This window comes from Asterias amurensis, chromosome 21 (assembly GCF_032118995.1).
Source record: "Asterias amurensis chromosome 21, ASM3211899v1".
Lineage (NCBI taxonomy): Eukaryota > Metazoa > Echinodermata > Asteroidea > Forcipulatida > Asteriidae > Asterias > Asterias amurensis.
Window position 1 is genome coordinate 11185062 of NC_092668.1, and position 21160 is coordinate 11206221.

The window sequence follows — 21160 nt, forward strand, 5'->3', positions numbered from 1 at the left end:
GCTCCCTCTGAAGTAACATAGTTTTGAGAAAGAGGTAATGTCTCACTTAGATATTAAAAGACTTCAGGCCTGAAACCTTTTCAGTCATCTGAAAACACACAAAGTAATGCAACAAGGGTGTTTTTCTTTCATTATTCTCTTGAAATTTTGATAACCAATTGAGTCAAAATCTTTACAGTTCTAGTTTAACACATTTTATCCATATGTTGAGATACACCAGGTGAGAATACTGGTCTTTGACAATTTTCAAACATTAGAGCTTGTGTACATGTAAACCAGCCCTTGTACTTGATTAAATGTTCCTTTTTTTCAAGGATCAAATGTCGCGCCTGAACAAGTAGAACCTTTGTGCGGTTTTTTTTAATAGTAATTTCGAAGGTATGCAAATATTTCATCAAATACTCTGTATGTCTGCTTTTATCAAGTGCATCAAATATTGTCATTGTAAAAACAATAATTTTGTTTTTTTCTTTCCTTTTTGTTGTCATTACTGTACAGATCTGAACAAGAATCCAACCAAACCGTTTCAGTTTGGCTTTTCCAACACGTCTTCAAGTCTCCTTAACGATGGTTCGAATGGAAGCAATGGTTTACTTCATTCTACTCACGGACACGAGAACACAACCAGTGTGTGGTAGTACATGACGGGTTACCAGTTTTACGTACCTTAGCAGTGTGCAAGACTGGTGGTAACCAGTCTCAGGGGTAACCAGTTTTCCCGTATTGAACATTTTTTGTTGTGAAGTGTGGTTGGAATGGCACCAGGCTTAATTGTTGTTCTATAGTAATAGACCTTTTTATATAACACCCAAGCAGATCCTTGCCATTTGATTGGAGGATTGTCTGTCACGTGGTAGCAAATGAAAGTACTATTGCACACTACGCCACTCACTCTGCATTTTTCGTTCCATCCAAAAAGTACTATTGGAGGCTGAGTATAAACATCACTGCGTGCGCATGTCTAGTCTTTGATAACGCAGCAGTGTTACAAGACACATACAACACAAAAGAAACGGGTGTAATTTCACAATTCAAAATTGTAGTTGTATCCTCCAATCAAAATAACAAAGATCTACTGGGATGTTATATAAAACAAATAATGAATGTTTTTTATTCGTGCAATGGTGCAAATATTTTAATTTGTTGAAAGAACATTTCATCTTTCAACTTATGAACATATTCCCACCATTGCACTCATAAACATTCATTATTTGTATACTATTTCAACGTCACTGCCCAAGTTTTTGGCAACCGAGGTTGGAAAACTGTGGAAAGCCACCAATGCAAAACAAAAACAGATAGCTACTGTTTGTATTAATGATACACAAAATAATACTCATTGTTGTGGGTTGTATCAGCTTTATATTGCACTCGAATCAGATGACTTTGGACTGAAAAGCTTGGGGCACCAGTGCTGCCTGGTTCCCTCACATTTAATCAGGGTTGGTTACGTGACCTCCTTAGATTCGCAAGTTGGAGTTAACAAAATGTATAAAGAAAAACCGTCAAGACATTTATTAGTAAATTGAAAAAGAGTTGTGCTAGAATTTACTCCAAGATTGCTAAAATAAATTGCAAGCTAAAATGACAATCCTCAAAAATAGGAATTTTCTTCAACTTAAGTTGTCAAAAGTTTTTTTCTTCTATGTATTCCTTTTTAAGTCTATGAATTGGACTGAATTATTTAATTGTTGATTAGTTAACACTTAGAGCTCCACTGAGCCTATGAAGTCCTTTTGTTTGTTAGCACATGACAACTGCCAAAAAAAGATGGCCGCCACTTTTTGTTTTTTTTGTAACCAGAATGACTTTTTAAATCGTCATTCACAATTAAAAACACCATTTGTCTTTCAAATACAATTAGGACGGGGTCTTTAAATCTCTGAATCCAAAAAACATCTTATTTGAGTGATAACGATGTTTAAGATATCATAACGACTCCACTTTTTGTGTTATTGTACCAAATACTTAAGTTTCACTGTGCCTTAATCCAATGAAATGCAAGTAATAAAAGTGGGAAATAATTTGTAATTTCAATAGAAGAGTAATTCAAAGATCAAAATGAGAAAAGTTAGACAGTTCTGCTTTGAACTATCCACCAGACTGGGAATGATTTATTTTGATATTTAAAACAATTTTTTTTTCTCATAAATTCAAAAGTAAAGAAAATTATTTTGCAATAGCTGCACTATGCTAAATGACTTTTGAGTATGAATAGTTTGTAAAATTCTATAGTTTGAGTACGGAATATTTGTAGATTATATTTTTTTTTATGATGTACACTCCGAGAAGTGCATTACTACAGATGTTAAATAGTTTTGCCACAATGCTAAGTACCCTGACTGCATACTCAAGATCGAGCATGTTCAGTTTTCCTCAGTTCTGTTACAGGCCCAGAGAATGAGATAAACACATGATGGCTGGACCTATCTTTTCTCCGTAACTGGCTTCAAACCAAATGAAATAACATTGCCTTGTGACCAAAAATGAGTGTGGCTCAGATAGGCCCTTTCATATTCTAGTATTTTGTATTCTCAATTTTGATATGCAGCTTTTTTTAATAAGCAAACTTTTATATTTAAAGTTTTTCGATAGTTTCCTAGGGATGATAGTTAGAAAAGTTTAAAGCCAAAAGTTTGTTGTACAGTCTGCATCACTTTTAAAACTTGTTTTCTACTCTATTTTTTTAAAGAAACATGGTTTACTCACAATACCTTGTATTAAATCAGCAACGAACACAGAACTATAGTGAAGATTAAGCTTTGAATGTCAAATTCCGCCAGTTAAAGCTGGAGGGACTGGTATACAGAGACTAAACAACAAAATTTGATGGTTCACTTGAATAATGTAATAGTATGAATGGCCTGGGGGCTTTCAGCAGTCCATCAGTCACAAATATTATATTCATTACATATTAAGAATAGCGGGATCATGACAAAGTATACGACGATTAAAAAGGATGGGTAAAACGGACAAATTCAAAGGGAAGGTACGTTTGGTATCACTCTTAAAATTAATGTCAATAAAAACTTATACTTGGGTAGAAGTACAGCAGCTTTGATAGAATAAAGCATTTCGAGAATCATTTTACTGGATATGGAAAAGGAGATCACAGGTCTAACACTTCACGGAGGCAATGAAGGCGATTGCCTCCGTGCTCCATGGTCATTGCCTTGGTGCCCTTGAAATGCTCTAGTAGAAATTTACAATTTCCTCATTGGGTGCCCTTTACCCAGTAAAAAAAATGCCTTCGTGCCCTTTGAAAAATTGCCCTTTCAAAAACGAAGCGAACAGGGCTGAGATAAGTTTTAATCCCCAATGTTTCGCTCTGAGAAAGGTGAGTGTCAGAAACGTCTCTCAGAATGTGTCTGCCAATTATAAAATGGATTATCCTGCATATAGAAATAACGCTCCAGAATTTCAGCGTTGTTTAAAAACTGCTACTACCACTGAAATGATATTTTCACAAGTTGGATTTATTGAATATAGACGATGTGACCTCTAACCCACACGAAAACCATAACATGATTCGTGTGCATACTGCCGAGCAAAACCTTTGTATTTTGGCAGCCAGCTAGAAAGTGTTTGCAATCTTACCATGACTACGTGTCCTTTTGCCGGACGAAACATGACGTATCCAGTGTTTTTTCAATAGAGAGGGGTTTGAATGTAAACATAGGTCACATCGTCTATAAGAATACAAATAATCAAAATGGTGAAAAGAAACCTATCAGTTTGAAATTTGGAAAAGGGGTTATTATACAGATACAGCTATTTCGGGGGGGGGGGGGGGGGTTGTGTAAATACTTTGGTAGAGTTAGTTCAGGAGTTCATGAGAAAGATTTTTTTTTTTGTATACACACAATGTTACACCTCCGTCCTTTGTGTGAAGATTACACACCCTTGTCGTGTTATCGTCCAAACACTATAGTAGATTTAGACACTGTATACATGTATACAGTTTTTTATTTGATTTAGTTTTTGTGTCTGGAATAAGGAGAATTTCACTGTGTAGAAAGTACACAGTGGAAAGGAAAAATGGAATTACTATTAATTCTTACTCTCTTAATGTAAAAGAGTGAAAAAGCTTGAAGAGCCATATGAAGGACAACTCTTTTTCGAGTGGTCTTCCACTCTTTTAGATTGAATTTTGCATCTTTTTGAATGATTTTTCACTCTGTCCTGGAGTGAAACCCCTCTAAAAGAGTGAAATAACCACCACTCTTTTTGAAGAGCCGTATGGAGAACAGCTCTAAATGTAAAGAGTGATGTTTTTCACTCTTTTACATTTATAGAGTAGTTATTCTTGAAGTCATTCAATCAATCTAAATGTTGTGAGTTTCAGAAGCTATTTTGTTTGTAAGTTGTTTTCCCCCTTTTCCTGAAAACCATCATGTCAAATTTTGAATCTCTTTTGAGAAAGCATTCTGAATGATGGGAACTTATTTCTTTGATGGTGGAAAAATGGTTGAATTTCTATGACATTGAAAGTAATGCTAAACAAAATCATGTAATTGTAATTGTAATGAATGAGTAGGCCCTACAATTGGCCTTATGCACATGACGTCATTTCAGTAGGGCGCCCTCACCTAGAGGTCAAAAGGAGGTTGTTCATTGGACAATGCTGTGCGTACAAATCTGTGGGTCTCGATTGTTTCGTCACCCTTTTTCCTCTAAGATGGTGGCTGGATGGCGTCAATGCATAAGGTCTATTAACAGTTTATACTTGCAGTCATTTTATATTGCAGAAATAATATCCATATAACTTATAAATAGCTATTAACACTATTGTGATGGCATACTTTGCTCAAGTTGCATCAACTGAATCATATTTATTAAAAAATAAACAAGGTTCCATTTTTGGAAAAGGGAGTTGGGAAATCGTGACCAATCACAAGTAAAAGTATTGGGTTTGGTTTGTGTTTTATTTTAGTGGGGTGGTGATTTTTTTTTTTTTTCATTTTCATTTTCAGGGGATATACAAAAAACAGAAATTTTAATACCTTTTACCAAATATTTATCAACGTGTCTCTTTGTTGCGACATATTTTTACTTTGTTTAAGTTATTTTTTTATTCCTTGCCCCCAAATAGTTCTCACTACCATGACTCGCAAACAACAATAGTAAAAACCCACCCATAGTGCATGTTATAATTAATGGCGTTTTTATAAATTTGACTGATATTTATAAAGTTTGAGGAAAATAGGAAATGGTATAGGTGAGACTTCAAATCACAAGACATAAAATTGTCAGTATTCAAAAGGACCCATATGTCAATGGAAAATGCATTTTTAATGGGGTTTAAAGATGTTGTTTTGGTGTTGATGACTTTTGCAAAACTTGGAAGATGTATACAATCCTGTTATGGGATATTCAAAGTTTAATTTCAAATGTCTTTGTGAGTTTTCTTTGTTTAGCAAAGTACTTTACAACACTTTTTCTTTATGATAAATAGTGAAGATGTTGTATAATAATTATGTAAAATTTATTAAATTATGTAAAAAATGAAATGTTATGAAACCCAAGTGATGAGGTGTCCCAAGGGTTAAACAAAACATGTGTGCCATGAAAACAGAAAAACACTGTACTAAGTTTTGTGTGCTCATCCATTTTCTCATGTTTTTCTTTCAATTTCAGAGTTATTTTATATAGAGAACAGGGCATAATTTCATAAAGCATGTAAGCACAAAAACTTGCTAAGCACAGACAAATATTGCTTAACAGAAATGGAATACCACCCAAACTTACATTAAGTTTAAATTGTTGTGACTGGTGTCCCACTGAATTGTTGATAAGAATATAAACTTGTCGAGCAGTATATTTTCTGCTAAAGCAGCTTTATGAAAACAGGCACAGTTTTTATTATTTTTGTTTCTTTACAAACATCAATTTAGATGGTGCACTGAAGTGGGGGTGCTAACACTTGAACATTTAGTTGTGAGACACAGTAACAGGTTATCTGCTTAGCAAGCTTCTGATGTGCTTACCATCTATTGAATGCAAGATACACAGAATATACTTATACACTTTGTAATGTCATTAAAATGTTCAAACATGTTTAGTACCACAGTGCTTCGAAATAGTGTTCCAACTTACTTTGCGTAGACAAGCTTTTTTCCTGAGCGCTTTTACAAAAGTCAGAAGTAGATAAATCGTTATGCTTTTTGCAATTTTAGTTATAGTTACTCTGTATAAACAGCATTTTGTACGAACAATCAAAGATTTTTAATAATGATACGTTTTGTGTAATATTTATGTAACTTCATGTGTAAATATATTTGTATATGTAAAAAAGTTCCCTTTTGTAATATATTTTCTTTATGATGAAAACTATGCCTTTAACCTTTCTAAGCTAGCTTGAGAGGGAAGATTAGTGTGTTACTTTGAATACAGGGATAATCACTCAGCAGGTTTTACAGACTACCTTGTCTTTACTTAAAGGCAAAGTATGTGTAATTTAAAATGTATAGAGAAAAGGGATTGCACTATCTTTTAAGTTGGGTTTATTATTTCGGTTTATTGTTAAAGGTGGAACCATTCAGTGTTTCATCAAGAAGTATGATGTTTACCTTTCACATGTTTGAAATAAGGTATATGCCTAGGCTACATTGCAAGAGAAATGACAATCCATCATTTACAGATTAAAACATTATCGTATTCTAAAAGTTTCAATAATTAGTCTTATGAAATTAATATGAAACTTTCAATAATTATAGTTTTATGATAATGATGGGTCCACAATAGCTTGCATTTTAAGAATTTATGTGTCTTCCATTTTGCTTTGGAATTTATAATAAATAATGGTTAATAAAACTCTGATATAGCCAGGTTACATGTACTTTTAAAGTCGATAATTAATTTTAAATTGAAGCAATTTTCAACACAAAAAAGGAACCTTACATTAGAATTCATTATTTTTTATGGACATTGTAGCGGCTGCGACCTATCTTCAGAATCGAAGAAATGGTTTTAACAGTACTGCATTGGCCGACAAGTTATTAAAATACCTTGATTCTTTTCTGTTCAAGCTTCCAGATTAAAGGCACTGGACACTATTGGTAATTGCTCAATTTTTGTTGGCAGATAAAAAGCTTCATCCAAATATTTTTAGTGCTAGGTTTAAGTTTTCCTTCCCATAAATACAAGTGCTTGTTTCACTTGTCATCTTGACATTTTTTATTTGTATATTTGAAACACAATTATTTGATTTGTAATATTCATGATAAAGCAATCGGAAAATAAAGTAAACAAAGAAAGTAACAATGTTCGTTTTGTTTCGTTATGGTTTTGTTCTTATGCGTTTTCTTTGGTATCACGAAAGTGGGGCGTGGCACACACAACCCGGTTTTGAAGAGGTTTAGATTTCTTTACGTTCAAGTAACAAAAGCATTTTTGAAGTTTTCCATTTTCATTGTAATACCAACTTAACCAAAATCATTCATTCATAACTTATAAAAAATACGGTTAAGATTTTCTAGCAGGACCCGCCTAGCAACTCACGGCATCACACAGTGCAGAGTGTGACGATCCCGCAAGAACCTTGAGTTTAAAAATAGAAATGATGTCATCAATAATAACGGGTGTCACCATCACGTGCGTATAACTAGTGACTAAACTAGGAACATGACGCAGGGAACCAGTGAGTTCTTTGAAAGAAGATGGCGGCCTCCCTGATTTCACGAAAAAAAAGTTGAACTTAGTTTTTAGTGTTGTCTTGCAGTAGGAACTGTGTAATGAAGTTGGTCGATGGTTTCAACAAGCGATATAGACTCTATGCTAGTGAAAAAGAGGACTAGGAGCACCTTTTTACTTAATTAAAAGGTAAGTGAAGCATGGAAGTTCCGTCTAAAATAAACGTTACATCGATATCATATTGCTGAGACAAGTCGACCTTCCAAACCGAGTAACTCTGCTCGGAGTCGGAAGTAACATAAAAAGCTCCACCGGCCCTATTTTGAAATTTGCTTTAAAAAAAATGTACCTACAGGCCTATTCTATAGTTACTCCTTAGCCCTTGGGAAGTTGGAAAGTTGGACGGATAACTTTCCGTATGGCGCCACCACTTTTTCCTCTATTCTAATTCTATAATATTATTTAATTTCATATCAAAATCAAATGAAGAAGTGGTGACTGGTGGCGCCATACGGAAGCTTTTCCCTGGGCATGCCTGCCCGCCACCGCCCACCATGGCTACAATACAACACTGATTTCGTCATGTCTAACAAAAGTATTATTTATATAATTCAGTGTTTGACTCGTGTGTTCCACTAGGTTGTGATTGATTACACCAGGAAGCATGGAGGAGACTCCTTGTGAGGAGCCATCAGTAAGGGTAAGATTACTAGCGAGTCTTGGCTCAGCTGTTGAAGTTGATCCAAATGTACCCGTCATGAGATACTTCAGATCTGGGAAGGAAATCATGAGAATGGTGAGTGCTTCTTCATCTTTGTTTTCATTGATTCAAGCCCCTATCACTAAATTCGTTCTCACTCTGTTCAGAAAAATGGAGCCGAACTAGACCCAGTAACTGGGGCGCTGTACTCCGTTTAAAACAATTTTTGACTTCATCTGTGAAGTCAAAAATTGTTTTAAAAGGAGTACAGCGCCTTTTAAAACAATTTTTGACTTCATCTGTAAAGTCAAAAATTGTTTTAAAAGGAGTACAGCGCCCCAGTTACTGGGTCTAGAGCCGAACAGGCTTAAAGGCAGTGGACACTATTGGTAATTACTCAAAATAATTATTAAACTTTGTTTGGTAACAAGTAATGGGGAGAGGTTGATAGTATAAAACATTGTGAGAAACGGCTCCCTCTGAAGTGCCATAGTTTTCTTGAAAGAAATAATTTTCCACGAATATGATTTCGAGACCTCAGATTCGATGACCAATTGATCTCAAATTTTCATAAGTTTGTTATTTTATGCATATGTTGAGATACACCAACTGTGAAGGCTAGTCTTTGACAATTACCAATAGTGTCCACTGCCTTTAAACTTACTGTGTGGAAAGGGAGTGGTCATAGTAGCAACTCTTTACGGTCTGTTTTTAAACAGACCGTAAAAAGGACTTCATTGAGGTGCACGGACAGGTTTGAACGGGTTTCCAGAACATTGAGCCTGCTAAAAAATAAATCGACCGATCGTCACAACCTGCAATCAGATGGATTGGCAGACCTGGTCTGTTTGTAGCACACTCATCCCTTTTACAAACAGACCCGACTCATAACCAGAATTTATTAAAGGAACACGTTGCCTTGGATCGGTCGAGTTGGTCTTTGAAAAGCGTTTGTAACCGTTTTTTATAAAATGCATATGGGTAGAAAGATGTTGTAAAAGTAGAATACAATGATCCACACAAACATGCCTCGAAATTGCGTGGTTTTCCTTTTACCTTGTCGACTAACACGTCGGCCATTTATGGGAGTCAAAATTTTGACTCCCATAAATGGCCGACGATGTTAGTTCGCACAGTAGAAGGAAAACCACGCAATTTCGAGGCAAACTTGTGTGGATCATTGTATTCTACTTTTAAAACATCTTTCCAACCATATGCATTTTATAAAAAACGGTTACAAACGCTTTTGTTTTGACCAACTCGTCCGATCCAAGGCAACGTGTTCCTTTAACTTTGGTCACATATAAACTTTATCCGGCCAAAGCTATGTTCTGGCCAGACCTAACCGGTTTTACAATCTTTGTTTAAGATGCATTTGGATGTTTTGAGAACTAGTTTAGTGTGACCCAACCTTTGGTCAGCTTGGTCAACCAGTTTTAAACGATCATTTAAGAACTCTGCGCCACTCCTCTATTCCCTTATTAATAAAGGAGTACATTATTACAGATCAACCCGGCCTCAATTTTGTTTCTTAGACGTTAGATCCAGATTGAAAGAGAAATTAAATGGCTTCATAATGATTGTTTTCTTTCTCCTAGGCAGACGTTTACTACGATGAACATAATTATGAGAACGCTTTCATCTTATACTCCAAATATATAACGTGAGTTTACTTCCTTCTACAATGTGCTAGATATTTGTTTGATGTTAAAAAAAAAAAAAAAAAGGGTTAAACTATGGGGTTTCCTCTCATTCTGTAACCTTTTTATGTAACATTTTTCAGTCACGCCATGAACTCACATACTCTTGCCAACACCCTCGTGGGTGCTGGCACCCACGAGCCGGCTTGCTCTGAACTCGACCAGTTGCTTACAGTTCTGTGTTAGAAGAAAATGTCAGTTAAATTTGAAACATTTTTCAAACTACTGTTTTGGAGACTGCTGGCTTTTTTAACAGAAACTTTAACATGTTAACATCAAAGCGGCCCTTCCAAAACAGCCCAACTCCAAAAAAATTGTATTTATTAAATCGGTATTTAGGTGTACACCTCGTGCCTGTCTTTGTTTACTTTGTGCATTGTTTGCATATGACATCATGATCTCATTCAGCATGTTCTGTTGCCATGACTCATTGGATTTGTATAGACGTTACTATGATGAGCGTACATATGAGAACGCTTTCATCTTATACTCAAAATATGACTTTCTCTTCCAGTAAGACTATTAAGAGATCTGTAAAACTGTGTTCCCATTGGACTTTGTTGTTGTCCTCCCTGTCAACTAATACCACCATGACCTCATGCCTGTCTGTGTTGACACTGTTTACATATGACATCATAATCTTAACCAGCATGTTCTGTTGCCATTACTCATTGGCTTGTGTATGATTCATACACACATGATGCAGCCATAGTCCAACCACTACGATAGAAACTTCTCCAACATGGCCAAAGTACAAAGCACTCGTCAAGTTACCGAGAAACAATTAGTTCTTCTGGCTTTTTGGTTTTCAAAAAGTGTAGTGTCAAGTAAATGATGAGTCAAGCCTATATGCAGTCATAGTTAATCTTAACCTCTGTAGTAACTGATGGTGTATAACGTATTTGGTTTTGTAGGTATAGCGCACAGTATTGACAGTGGGTCCGCACTATACACTTTTTAATTTCAGTCACTCCTCTTTCCAGTCTTGGCATTTTTTTTTAATACATGTATTTAACTTAAAATCATAAAGACAGTAGAGTTTCATTGCCATTTGTGATGGGCTGCTGTCAGTAAAATTCAAATTTTATTTGGGGAGTTTCCTTGAAGACAAGCTTTAGGAAGTTGTTCTGAATCTTAAAAAATTACTTTTGGTATTTTGCAGACTAGTATTTTGAGATGACTTGTACATGTAGTATGAACACATCTTCATGTAATACTGCACTGTTGTTCAAATACCAATTGAAATAAGTTTTCCGCAGTTGACTATACGGTAGATACAAAGAGGGGGACAAGACTAGATTAAACGATGGAGCTTCCAGATTATTACGTTTATCTTTATTGTCTCTATGCGCTCAGAATCTTTGTCGAGAAGTTACCGAAGCATCCGCAATACAAACAAGCCACACCCGAAGATCTCAAAGATACTAAGAAGGTAAGATTTAGTCTCAGTGTGAACCCAGGAAACTGGAGCCAAGCAAGAGAAGAAGTTTTTTTTCCAGGCCTTCAAGTGGAATTACACATAGGTTATGGCCTCTGTTGCACTGGTTTTGGCCTATCAAATTGTCCAATGGAAGTGCCCCTTCAAAACGAGAATTGACTTGCCCTCTTTTTCTGCTATATCCCAATGGAGTACAGCCCTGGGAAGACACCAGGAGTTTCTGTACTGCACCGTCAACCTGCCGCACCTTCACACTGTCCCCGCCTAGACCCCTATTCCTTAGGGTTCTGGTTGCACGCTTCCCTACTCCAAAGCAGGGGTGGCTTTTTCCTGTATGCCCATTTGTGGGGGTAGATAAGAGGAAAGCCATTCAAGTGTGAAAGGGCTGGCTGTTATTCCCCGGAAATAGAGTAGTGTAAAAAGGGCTATTGTGGATTAGGATTTCAGTCACTACCTGATTGCATGAGTTTCTCTTGAATAAGTGTCTTGGCTTTCCTCTGACATCTTTTCTTCTCTCTGTGGGGTTCTTGGCTAGTCAAGTGATTGAGTCCGCTTTTCTGAGAACCCTAGACTTCATAAACAGAATTAATGAATAAATAAGTAACTGTATTGTTTTGTTCATTGTCCGTTTCCAGAAAGTGAGACAAGCTTTTCCAAAAGCAGAAGACACTAAGACGAAGCTGAAGCAGAAATTTGAGAAAGATTTTAAGATATGGCAAGAAAAAGAAGTAAGTCGACCATAAATTGAATATATTTTTATGCAGATCATGTTCCAAATCCTTTCCAAACACCCTTCTAAAAGAAAAAGAAAGTCAAAACTGTTTGAGATAGTGTTGCCATGGGGAAAAAATTTACCTGTCTTTTGAGTTGCATTTCCTTTTGTATAAAGGTTGTGAAGAAAAAACCCAGTTCTAAATCATAATAGAAGATAACAACTATTTTAAGATCCAGGCCCAATTTCAAATATATCAAGGGATGTTTTCTACTATCATCATCATTAGACCTTGTAAGTTTAGTGTAAATCTAGGATTATAATATTAGACAAGTTATTTTTCTTACCAATGCTGTAATTGATCCTTTAAGAAGCTCATTGAAATTAGGCCCAGACAATTTCCTACACCATGTTAATCTTCAAATTAAATAATTCTCATTGCAAGAAACAAAGACTGGCCAAGGAGGAACGCATCCGCCAGGAGCAAGAAAGATGGAACGAAGAGCAACGCAGGAAACATGAAGAGGACGAGGAAGAAAGGAGGCAGCTCCAGGAGGCCAAAGAACTGTCCCTCATGGAGGAGCAGCAGAGAATAGTCGAAGAGCAACGTCAAGCGTTCCTTGAGGAGCAGCGACGAGCGCAGCAGCGTGAGGAAGCAGAGCAGATGGCGTTAAAGACCTCTACGGCAGCCGCAGCCGCAGCCGCAGCCGCAGCAGCAGCGGCGGGAGCTGAAGATGCTTCGTTGCCTCCCCCTCCCTCTTATGATGCTGTGAAGGCTGGCGGATATTCCGTCTATAAACCTGCGGAAGTCGACACAACAATACCAAAATCTTCTCTCAGGTAATGAAAAACTGTAAATTGATTAAGCAGGGGTCTCTCAATGCTATGTTCTTCCCAGACAAAGAAACCCTTATCTTTCCATATTTTGATCAACAAATTTGATTTTGGATTTGGAAACTCTTTCCCTATTATGTTAATGTTACAAGATGCAAATGGTGGCAACTTCTTCATTGAGAACACCCCTATGCTACTGTATTCATTTTTTATTACCGGTGTTCGCCATTTTTGACGATTTGTACAGTATCTTTAGATTTGTGATACCTTTTGAAAAGTCCTACATCGAACTACAGACTATTTTTCCCATACATGAAGCATGTTAAAAACACTGAATCTGATTTCATCTTAAGATCTTAATTTTTAAGTTTTATTTCATCCATGCAGACCAAGTCCACCCACGATCGATCGAAGCCTAAAAGTTGACCGCTCAACAAAACCGATGAACCTGATGAGTACCGTCACGGCAAGCGGGTCCAATAGATACGGGCTACGGGATCTGTTCATACCCAGAGATACAGTGGAAAAGTTCTTGGTGATCGCAAGGGAAAACACCACCCTGAACCTGGAAACATGTGGCATCTTGGCTGGGAAACTGGTAAGTTGTGGCCGAGCAGTCAAGTGCGCTGGACTCAAGCTCTGGTGTTTCTGATCGGAGTGTGGATTCAAGTCCCAGTCTTGACACTTGTGTTCTTAAACAAGACACCTTTGTGGCCTGGCGTGGTCGAGCGATGCAGTTCACCGAACCCTCTGGTGTTGTCAGCAGCAGAGTGTGGATTTGAGTCACGGTCGTGGGGCGTAAAAGTGTTGGTCCTGTGCGCTGTATAATTCATATAAAAGAAAAGAACCAAGTTACAGCTGTTGAAAAGAGAAGGGGTTTGCTCCGCTGTTCCAAGCAGTGGCTGCAGAATGGGCTGTAGCACGTTGAAAACCCTAACAAGGTGTTCTATAAATGGGTCTCTTTATTCAAATACTTCAAAAAACCTGTCTGAAAATAAACGATGAAGGCCATGGCACCAGACCTCTACTCATGAATATTCAGCTTCTATCCAGTCACACCCTCATGAATATTCAGCGGTTATCAAGTCACACTCCTCATGAGTCGCATCCCTCCTCATATCAAGTCACATTCTTCCTCATGAATATTCAGCTTCTGTCAAGTCATACTACTCATGAATATTCAGCTTTTATCAAGTCGCACCCTTTTAATGAAATAATTGATTTGTATCTATTTTCAGGCTCAGGATGCTTTTACCATTACACACATCGTTGTACCTAAGCAGACGTCAACGTCTGATTCCTGCACAGCTCTAAATGAAGGGGAAATATTTGATGTAATGGATAGTCGAGATCTTCTTACCCTTGGTTGGATACATGTAAGTAGGCTCAAGCTTTTAATCATCCTTCAAGGCCATTTGATTGGTGTATGATTGGTGTTTGGTTAATAGTACCAAACTCGATTGAGCTCTGGTTTTTCTGATCGGCAGAGTGTAGGTTTGAGTCCCGATGTTTTGGCACTTGTGTCTTGAAGCAAGAGCTTTAAAGGCAGTGGACACTATTGGTAATTACTCAAAATAATTATTATCATGAAACCTTTCTTGGTAAAGAGTAATGTGGAGAGGTTGATAGTATAAAACATTGTGAGAAACGGCTCCCTCTGCAGTGGCGTAGCTTTCGAGAAAGAAGTAACTTTCAACGAATTTGATTTCGAGACCTCAAGTTTAGAATTTGTGGTCTCGAAATCAACCATATAAAAGCACACAACTTTTTGCGACAAGGGTGTTTGTTTACTTCATTCATATCTCGCAACTTCTACGACCATTTGAGCTCAAATTTACACAGGTTTGTTATTTTATGCATACGTTTAGATACACCAAGTGAGAAGACTGGTCTTTTACAATTACCAATAGTATTCACTGTATTTAACCATCATTGCCTTGGTTCCCTAGATTTTTTTACAGCTTTGTTACAATCAAGTAATTTTTTGTCAAGTCACAAGTTATCTTTGTGCAAGTCCCATCACAAGTTATCAGGCCTGTATGCTTCGTTTTTGCAAAGGCAAGGGCACAAGGCATTATTCCGTTACCCCCATTATCCCCTGTGAGTAAAATTCTACTGGCACATTTCAAGGGCACCAAGGCAAACCCCAGGGGGCATGGAGGCAATCGCCTGTGTCAAGTCACAAGTAATTTTTCCCCAACTCAAGTCAAGTCGCAAATCTGACTCGAGCCCAAGTCACTATCTTGAATCAACAACACTGCAGTACAGTGTACATTAACCCATAGAGGTACTTTTTACTGTTAACAAAACCTAATCCTTTCCCCTCCAAAGAATGAGTTTCCATTCCTGAGATGTTCTTCTTATTATTGCAGACTCATCCCACGCAGACGGCGTTCATGTCAAGCATTGATCTTCACACTCATTGTCCGTATCAAATCATGATGGCTGAAGCTATAGCCATAGTCTGTGCGCCGGCACACAACCAGTAAGTACCCCAAACATGTGTCTTTCTTTACCATTTTAAAAGATAATAACTGAAATTTACAACCCTGGATTTTTTTATGTGCATATTTGTATTGCTCATGGGGCTGAGGATCTTTTTTTTTAAGTGCTGGTAACCTATACCCACATTGTTATGTGACTCCTCTTGCCTCCATTTTGCGAATTGATTTGGCCAATTTTGATCACTATTTGAATTTGCTATTGTTTTACTTGTATGGCCAGATGCCGAGGGTGTACGTGCTGGTAACCTAGATTCACTTGTTTTATTATTGTATTTTGTACCTTATTGTCTCGTGGCCGAGTTTTAAAAAACTTGTTTCAATTTTTTGCTTCATCTATTTGTTACTTTTAGACTTTTTTGGCTTGCCTTAAAGCCATTGGACCCTTTCGGTACAGAAAAAAAAAAAAGTTCACAGATTTACAAATAACTTACAGGGTTTACAGAAGGTAGTGGTGAAATACTTCTCCTGAAATATTATTCCATGAAATGCTTTACTTTTTGAGAAAACAGTAAAACAATATCAATTCTCGTTACGAGAATTACGGATTTATTTTAAACACATGTCATAACACGGCGAAACGCGCGGAAACAAGGGTGGGTTTTCCCGTTATTTTCTCCCGACTCCGATGACCGATTGAGCCTAAATTTTCACAGGTTTGTTATTTGATATAGAAGTTGTGATACACGAAGTTTGGGCCTTGGACAATACTGTTTACCGAAAGGGTCCAATAGCTTTAACTTATGTTTTTGTTTGTACCTGTGAAGCGCCTTGAGGCCCTCGCATATACATGTAAGGTGCTCTATAAAAATGCTTACCATTATTATTGTTAACCCTAGAGCAAACATTTGTCTGCCTTGTGCAATAACTTTTTAATCCAAAACAGAAATACTGATAATTGTTTGTTTTCTTCACAGAACTGGATATTTCTCCCTTACCCAAGACCATGGTTTACAATTCATCAGCAATTGTAAAGAAGTAGGGTTCCATCCTCACCCGTCGCAGCCGCCGATCTACGAAGAAGGCCAACACGCTAAGATCTCTATCAATTCATCAATACAACTAATTGATATGCGGTGATGGTAGGGTGCTTTTGTTCATTTGTTTAGGTTTATCTTCCTGTTAAGGGAACTCAAAAAACTCCAACGATGGGATATAAACTTCAAGCTGGCAACAGCCCGTCGCTTTCACTCAAATGTTGGTTCAACGTCTAATTGTGATTCAGTAACTAGATGATAATACTTATTTAAGTCATTGTGATTTCAGCTGTTAGCTTGGTAGGATTCGTACCTACAACCTTGTGATTGCAAGTCCTGCAGTTAACACAGGTTTGCGTACAGCTCATAGTTTCAACTCGGAGAACACTGTGTTTGGATGTCTGTGGGCATCTACTTGGGGAAAATTCCAACATCCTGCCATTTCAGCTATATGTTAAATTTCCAAATTTCATGTCTCCGCTTTCCGTAAGCTCTACCAGCTGAGTCAGGGATGTGATTTATCCGTTTTAAATCGAAAATCGTTGTAAATGTAGTAAGATGAAGCAAGGTAACTTACGTAAAACTAAAGGACTAGGAGTGGGTGAATAATATGTGTGGGCAGACCATACCAAGAAGAACAAAGACATGCTTCAATGGTTTGGAGAGGTATTCATGTGCTGGGGCATGGGCTCATTCGTATTTTTATGAAAGGAGGAACTTTCCATTTTATTTAAAGGATGGTTCAGACCGTAGTAAATGGAACATAATACAGGGTGAGTCTGACGACTTGGCTGAAACATAATTACAGTAAGATCAAGTTCATAAAAACATGAAGGAAAAAAACTAGATGAAACCCCCCAGATGGCAGAGTGGGACTTTTACAACCGAAGATAAATATATAAGCAGGCTTCATGCTTGCAAGCTTTTGCACTCGCAAGCTTTCACGCTTTGCGCTTTCAGAGTTCAGTTTTTTTAGCCTATCATACCCCTGCAAAACGCACCACCTTCCCAACTTTTAAAAAGTAGTCTGGTTATATTATCTTGCATGTACATAAACAATGTATTGTATCAGGGAAGAAGACATGGCTGACTCATTGGATGAGTAAGTTAAATGGGCATTTCAACCTTAGAGTATTAACCCAATAGAGACCACAGCAGCTGCAATTCATTTACCCATAACAAACATCTCACAAGTCAAATTAAAATAACTGTTGACTCAACTTTATGCCGAACTACATTTTTCAAATTTTCGGTAAAGTTCTACAGGACTTTAATTTAGATATTCTGTCAACTTTAGTCTGATTTCTAATCTTTTTGCCCTTGGGAAAATCAAGAAAGACTGTGATTAAATAGCTTGAAAATTATATTGAAGCCTTCACCATATGTACATTTGTCCATCTACATTTGTACATCTAGGTCATTCCTTGTACTCAATACAATTTCTACTTTTTCCCATTAAGGACAAAATATCAAGCCTGACTGTACCAAAAAATGAACTTGGTGTAATAGGTGATCATCATGCAAACAAGTATTATCTGTGAAGTGTTCCAGAAATATTGGATAAGGTAGATATGCCAGGCCTCGGACTTTGTTCTCTAGCTTGGTAGAATTTTCTCTGTATGAGGAAAGCGTCATCTGTTGGAATTTCACAAGATTAAACCAGGGTGCATGTTGGTGCAGAGGTTTTTACTCGAGAACAGGACGCAATTTCATAGAGCTGCTTAAGCAGAAAGTATTGCTTAACAATTTTCTGCTAAGCAGAAATGAGCAGGGTACCAGTCACAAATGGTACATGTGATATGGTGTTTTGGCTTGGTAACCTTATACTGGTAAGCGTTATTTCACTGTGCTTAGCTATTTCTTGTGCCAGTAGGCAAAGAGACCCTGTCCCCCTTGGAAATATAAAAGGAATTTATTTGTACATAAAATTATATCAAAAAATTCAATCATAAGTGCTCTTTACTTTAAGGTCTTTATTTGTGGGCCCAAATGAGAGGTCAAAGGTCATGAAGGAACCACGAAGAGGTGGTCTCTCAAAGGTCCAAGGTATACAGGAATAATGCCAGTATGAAGTTTTAAAGAAAGAAATATATGAATGTTTGAATACAAATGGCTCGATGGGAAAGTTATGCTACTTTCAGTGTTATGAACTGATGGCCAAAGTGGGAATTTGTACATTATTATATTTTCCTTTACTGCTTATTTATTTTATACTTTTCTGTTACAGGTTTTAAAGTATTTAATTTTCAGGCAAAAGTTTATTTTAGTGGAGGGATTTTGTTTCAGATGAAAAAAAAGCACAGGCTTGTGGACTGATAAGTTAGTTACCAAGAAGTAACTTTTTATAAAAATGCTTAGATGTTTGTTAATAAACACTATTGTCTCATATACTATTGTTCAAATTATATATTAATATTTAATGAACATGTAAATAAAAAGAAACCCGCTTATCAACATTGCTTTTTCCGTTTCATTTGGAGTTTTAGTGTTGACGTTGAAAGTGTTGACGATGGTACTGTTGAAGTTGATAGTGTTGAAGTTGGTAGTGTGCAGGCTTGAGAGTTACACATAATGTTTTTTACCATTCTATGTTAAAACCATTCTGAATGGAATCGGTCATTAGGCAACCTTGTTCCCGTTAGTGTACGATCTCGCCGAGTCGTCCCATTCACCCAATCCCACCCAATCCCACCCAAGAAAGCCTTATCTACACGGCGTGCTGTCCATGGTGATAATGCCCGTTGGCAAGAACGTGTTTCACTCGTGTTAAACAAAATGCTGTGGTCAGATTCAACAATTTCTGCAACTTTGAATTCAATAAAATACATCATAATATGAGTGGTAACAGTTTGATTACAAAATATTCACTACTATTTTTTAATATTTTGTGTAACATTTTTACAAACTGTGAATATGTACTGTTTTTTGTTTGTTTCTTTGTTTCTTTCTTTCTTTGTTTCTTTCTTTCTGTCTTTGCTTGCTTGTTTTTTTTTTTTTTTTCTCTCTTTTTTTTTTTTTTTTTGGGGGGGGGGCATCTATGGCATATAGTTTTTCCAACCTTTGTTCGCAAAAACGTGAGTTCTCGTTATCTCATGGTCTGGTGTTTGGTGTTCCCCAGGGATTAGTCCTTGGCCCCTGTTGTTTCTCGTCTGACTTCTTTATTTCTTCTGTGCCTCAGCACCTTTGCGCAAACCTTTATAAAATCTTGTTATTATTGATGGCGTGTTAAAGACACTGGACACTATTGGTGTTTGTCGAAGACCAGTCTTTCTCTCTTGGTGTATCTCAACATATGCATAATATAACAAACCTGTGAAAATTAAGGTCAGTCGGTCGTCAGAGTTGCGAGAATGAAAAAAAAACAAATGTCATCTGTGCTTTCAGATGCTTGATTTCAAGACCTCAAATTCTAAATCTGAGGTCTCGTAATCAAATTCGTGAAAAATTACTTCTTTCTCGAAAACTACTACTTCAGAGGGAGCCGTTTCTCACACTGTTTTATACTATCAACCTCTCCCCATTACTCGTTACCAAGAAAAGTTTTATGCTAATAATTATTTTGAGTAATTACCAATAGTGTCCACTGCCTTTATTTAGATAAATAATGACTCGTCATTATTTCCAGCGGGACAACATTTACACAAACTTTTAACGTTCGAGGTTTTTGACCTGTTACACAATATTCACTCGAGTAATGACCGATCGACTTTGGATTGGACCGTTGTTATCGAAATCATATCAATATATTGTTTAATTAATATTAGATTAATTGTAAGAATGAAAGCTTGAAGCTGTGGAGATACTGAAGTCCAAATGTCAAGAGTAATCTTGTGTTTACAAAAGATCCAGACTGATTAATTTCCAAGATAATAGAGGTTATAAAGGCATTCAGATACTCTCCTAAAGTCCGATTATTGGGCCGTCAGAAAAATCGGCAAATTTGTAGTCTGAGAAGAGCATAATGTATGGGTAGCCCTGGCGGCCTTACACTTTCGTATTGTACTACAAAAGAGTCCTATAATAAAGGGCTGTATGTGTATGCTTGCGGTCATCAAACGACACTACCCGTCTTGTCGAACACAAAATAAACCACAGATCTCTTGCTTCAGCTGCTGACAAATCCTTCTCTTTAGCCGCTCCTAAACTTTGGAATAGTCTCCCCCATCTCTGCGCTCTGCTGATGCACTTCTTATTTTTAAGAAGCATCTGAAATCACACCTGTTCCCACAATGATTGTTTTACTGTTTGGTTTAACTTGCATTTTGCCTCTTCGCTTATTTGTTTCTCTGTTTCATCACAAACCGCTGTGGTCTTGATGAAATGGCGGTATATAAAACATGTTTGTATGTTTGTATGTATGTATGTATGTAGGTCGGCCCTTGTACAATTTTCATTCACTCTACTTCTAAGGGCCATTATAAAAGTTTCCCAAAACTTGTTCAGTTAAAAGTCAGCAGGACCAGTGCATCTCTTTGGAACTCCTTGCCTGGTGCATGCTTCCCTCCATCCTACAATCTAAACTATTTTAGGGGCAATAGGCATTTCCTGCCATCGGCTCCTCGAGTTATTTTCATCCTATAGTTTCTCCCCGTAGCCCCCAAGGGTGCATTTGAGTCTTGCTATACCCTAGGGCCTATTGCTTTCAAATCAACACGAATCAAACAAG

At 37.1% G+C, this 21160-nt stretch overlaps 2 protein-coding genes across 6 annotated transcripts in view; both read left to right on the plus strand.

The window, feature by feature from the left end:
- Window positions 1-7255, plus strand: part of LOC139953274 (protein bicaudal C homolog 1-like) — a 58391-nt gene extending 51136 nt beyond the window's left edge. For all 5 annotated transcript variants that reach the window (XM_071952749.1, XM_071952750.1, XM_071952752.1 and 2 more), the window contains one exon: window positions 499-7255. In XM_071952749.1, the coding sequence (XP_071808850.1) occupies window positions 499-638 (140 nt within the window). In that variant the 3' untranslated portion in view covers window positions 639-7255. The remainder of the gene's footprint in view (window positions 1-498) is intronic.
- A 390-nt stretch (window positions 7256-7645) lies between these two features.
- On the plus strand, window positions 7646-19143 carry LOC139953275 (STAM-binding protein-like). Its single transcript, XM_071952754.1, has 10 exons — window positions 7646-7821; window positions 8272-8428; window positions 9931-9995; window positions 11389-11464; window positions 12106-12198; window positions 12628-13022; window positions 13404-13614; window positions 14255-14392; window positions 15389-15501; window positions 16435-19143. The coding sequence occupies exons 2-10, from the start codon at window positions 8297-8299 to the stop codon at window positions 16595-16597; spliced, it is 1386 nt and encodes a 461-aa protein (XP_071808855.1). The 5' UTR covers window positions 7646-7821; window positions 8272-8296; the 3' UTR covers window positions 16598-19143.
- Window positions 19144-21160: the final 2017 nt, after the last annotated feature.

Coding starts and splice junctions, on each gene's coding strand:
- LOC139953275 (XM_071952754.1), top strand. CDS start 8,297: ATGGAGGAGACTCCTTGTGAGGAGCCATCAGTAAGGGTAAGATTACTA. Junction 9,996..11,388: donor TTATACTCCAAATATATAAC/GTGAGTTTACTT, acceptor CTATGCGCTCAG/AATCTTTGTCGAGAAGTTAC. Junction 12,199..12,627: donor AGATATGGCAAGAAAAAGAA/GTAAGTCGACCA, acceptor TCTCATTGCAAG/AAACAAAGACTGGCCAAGGA.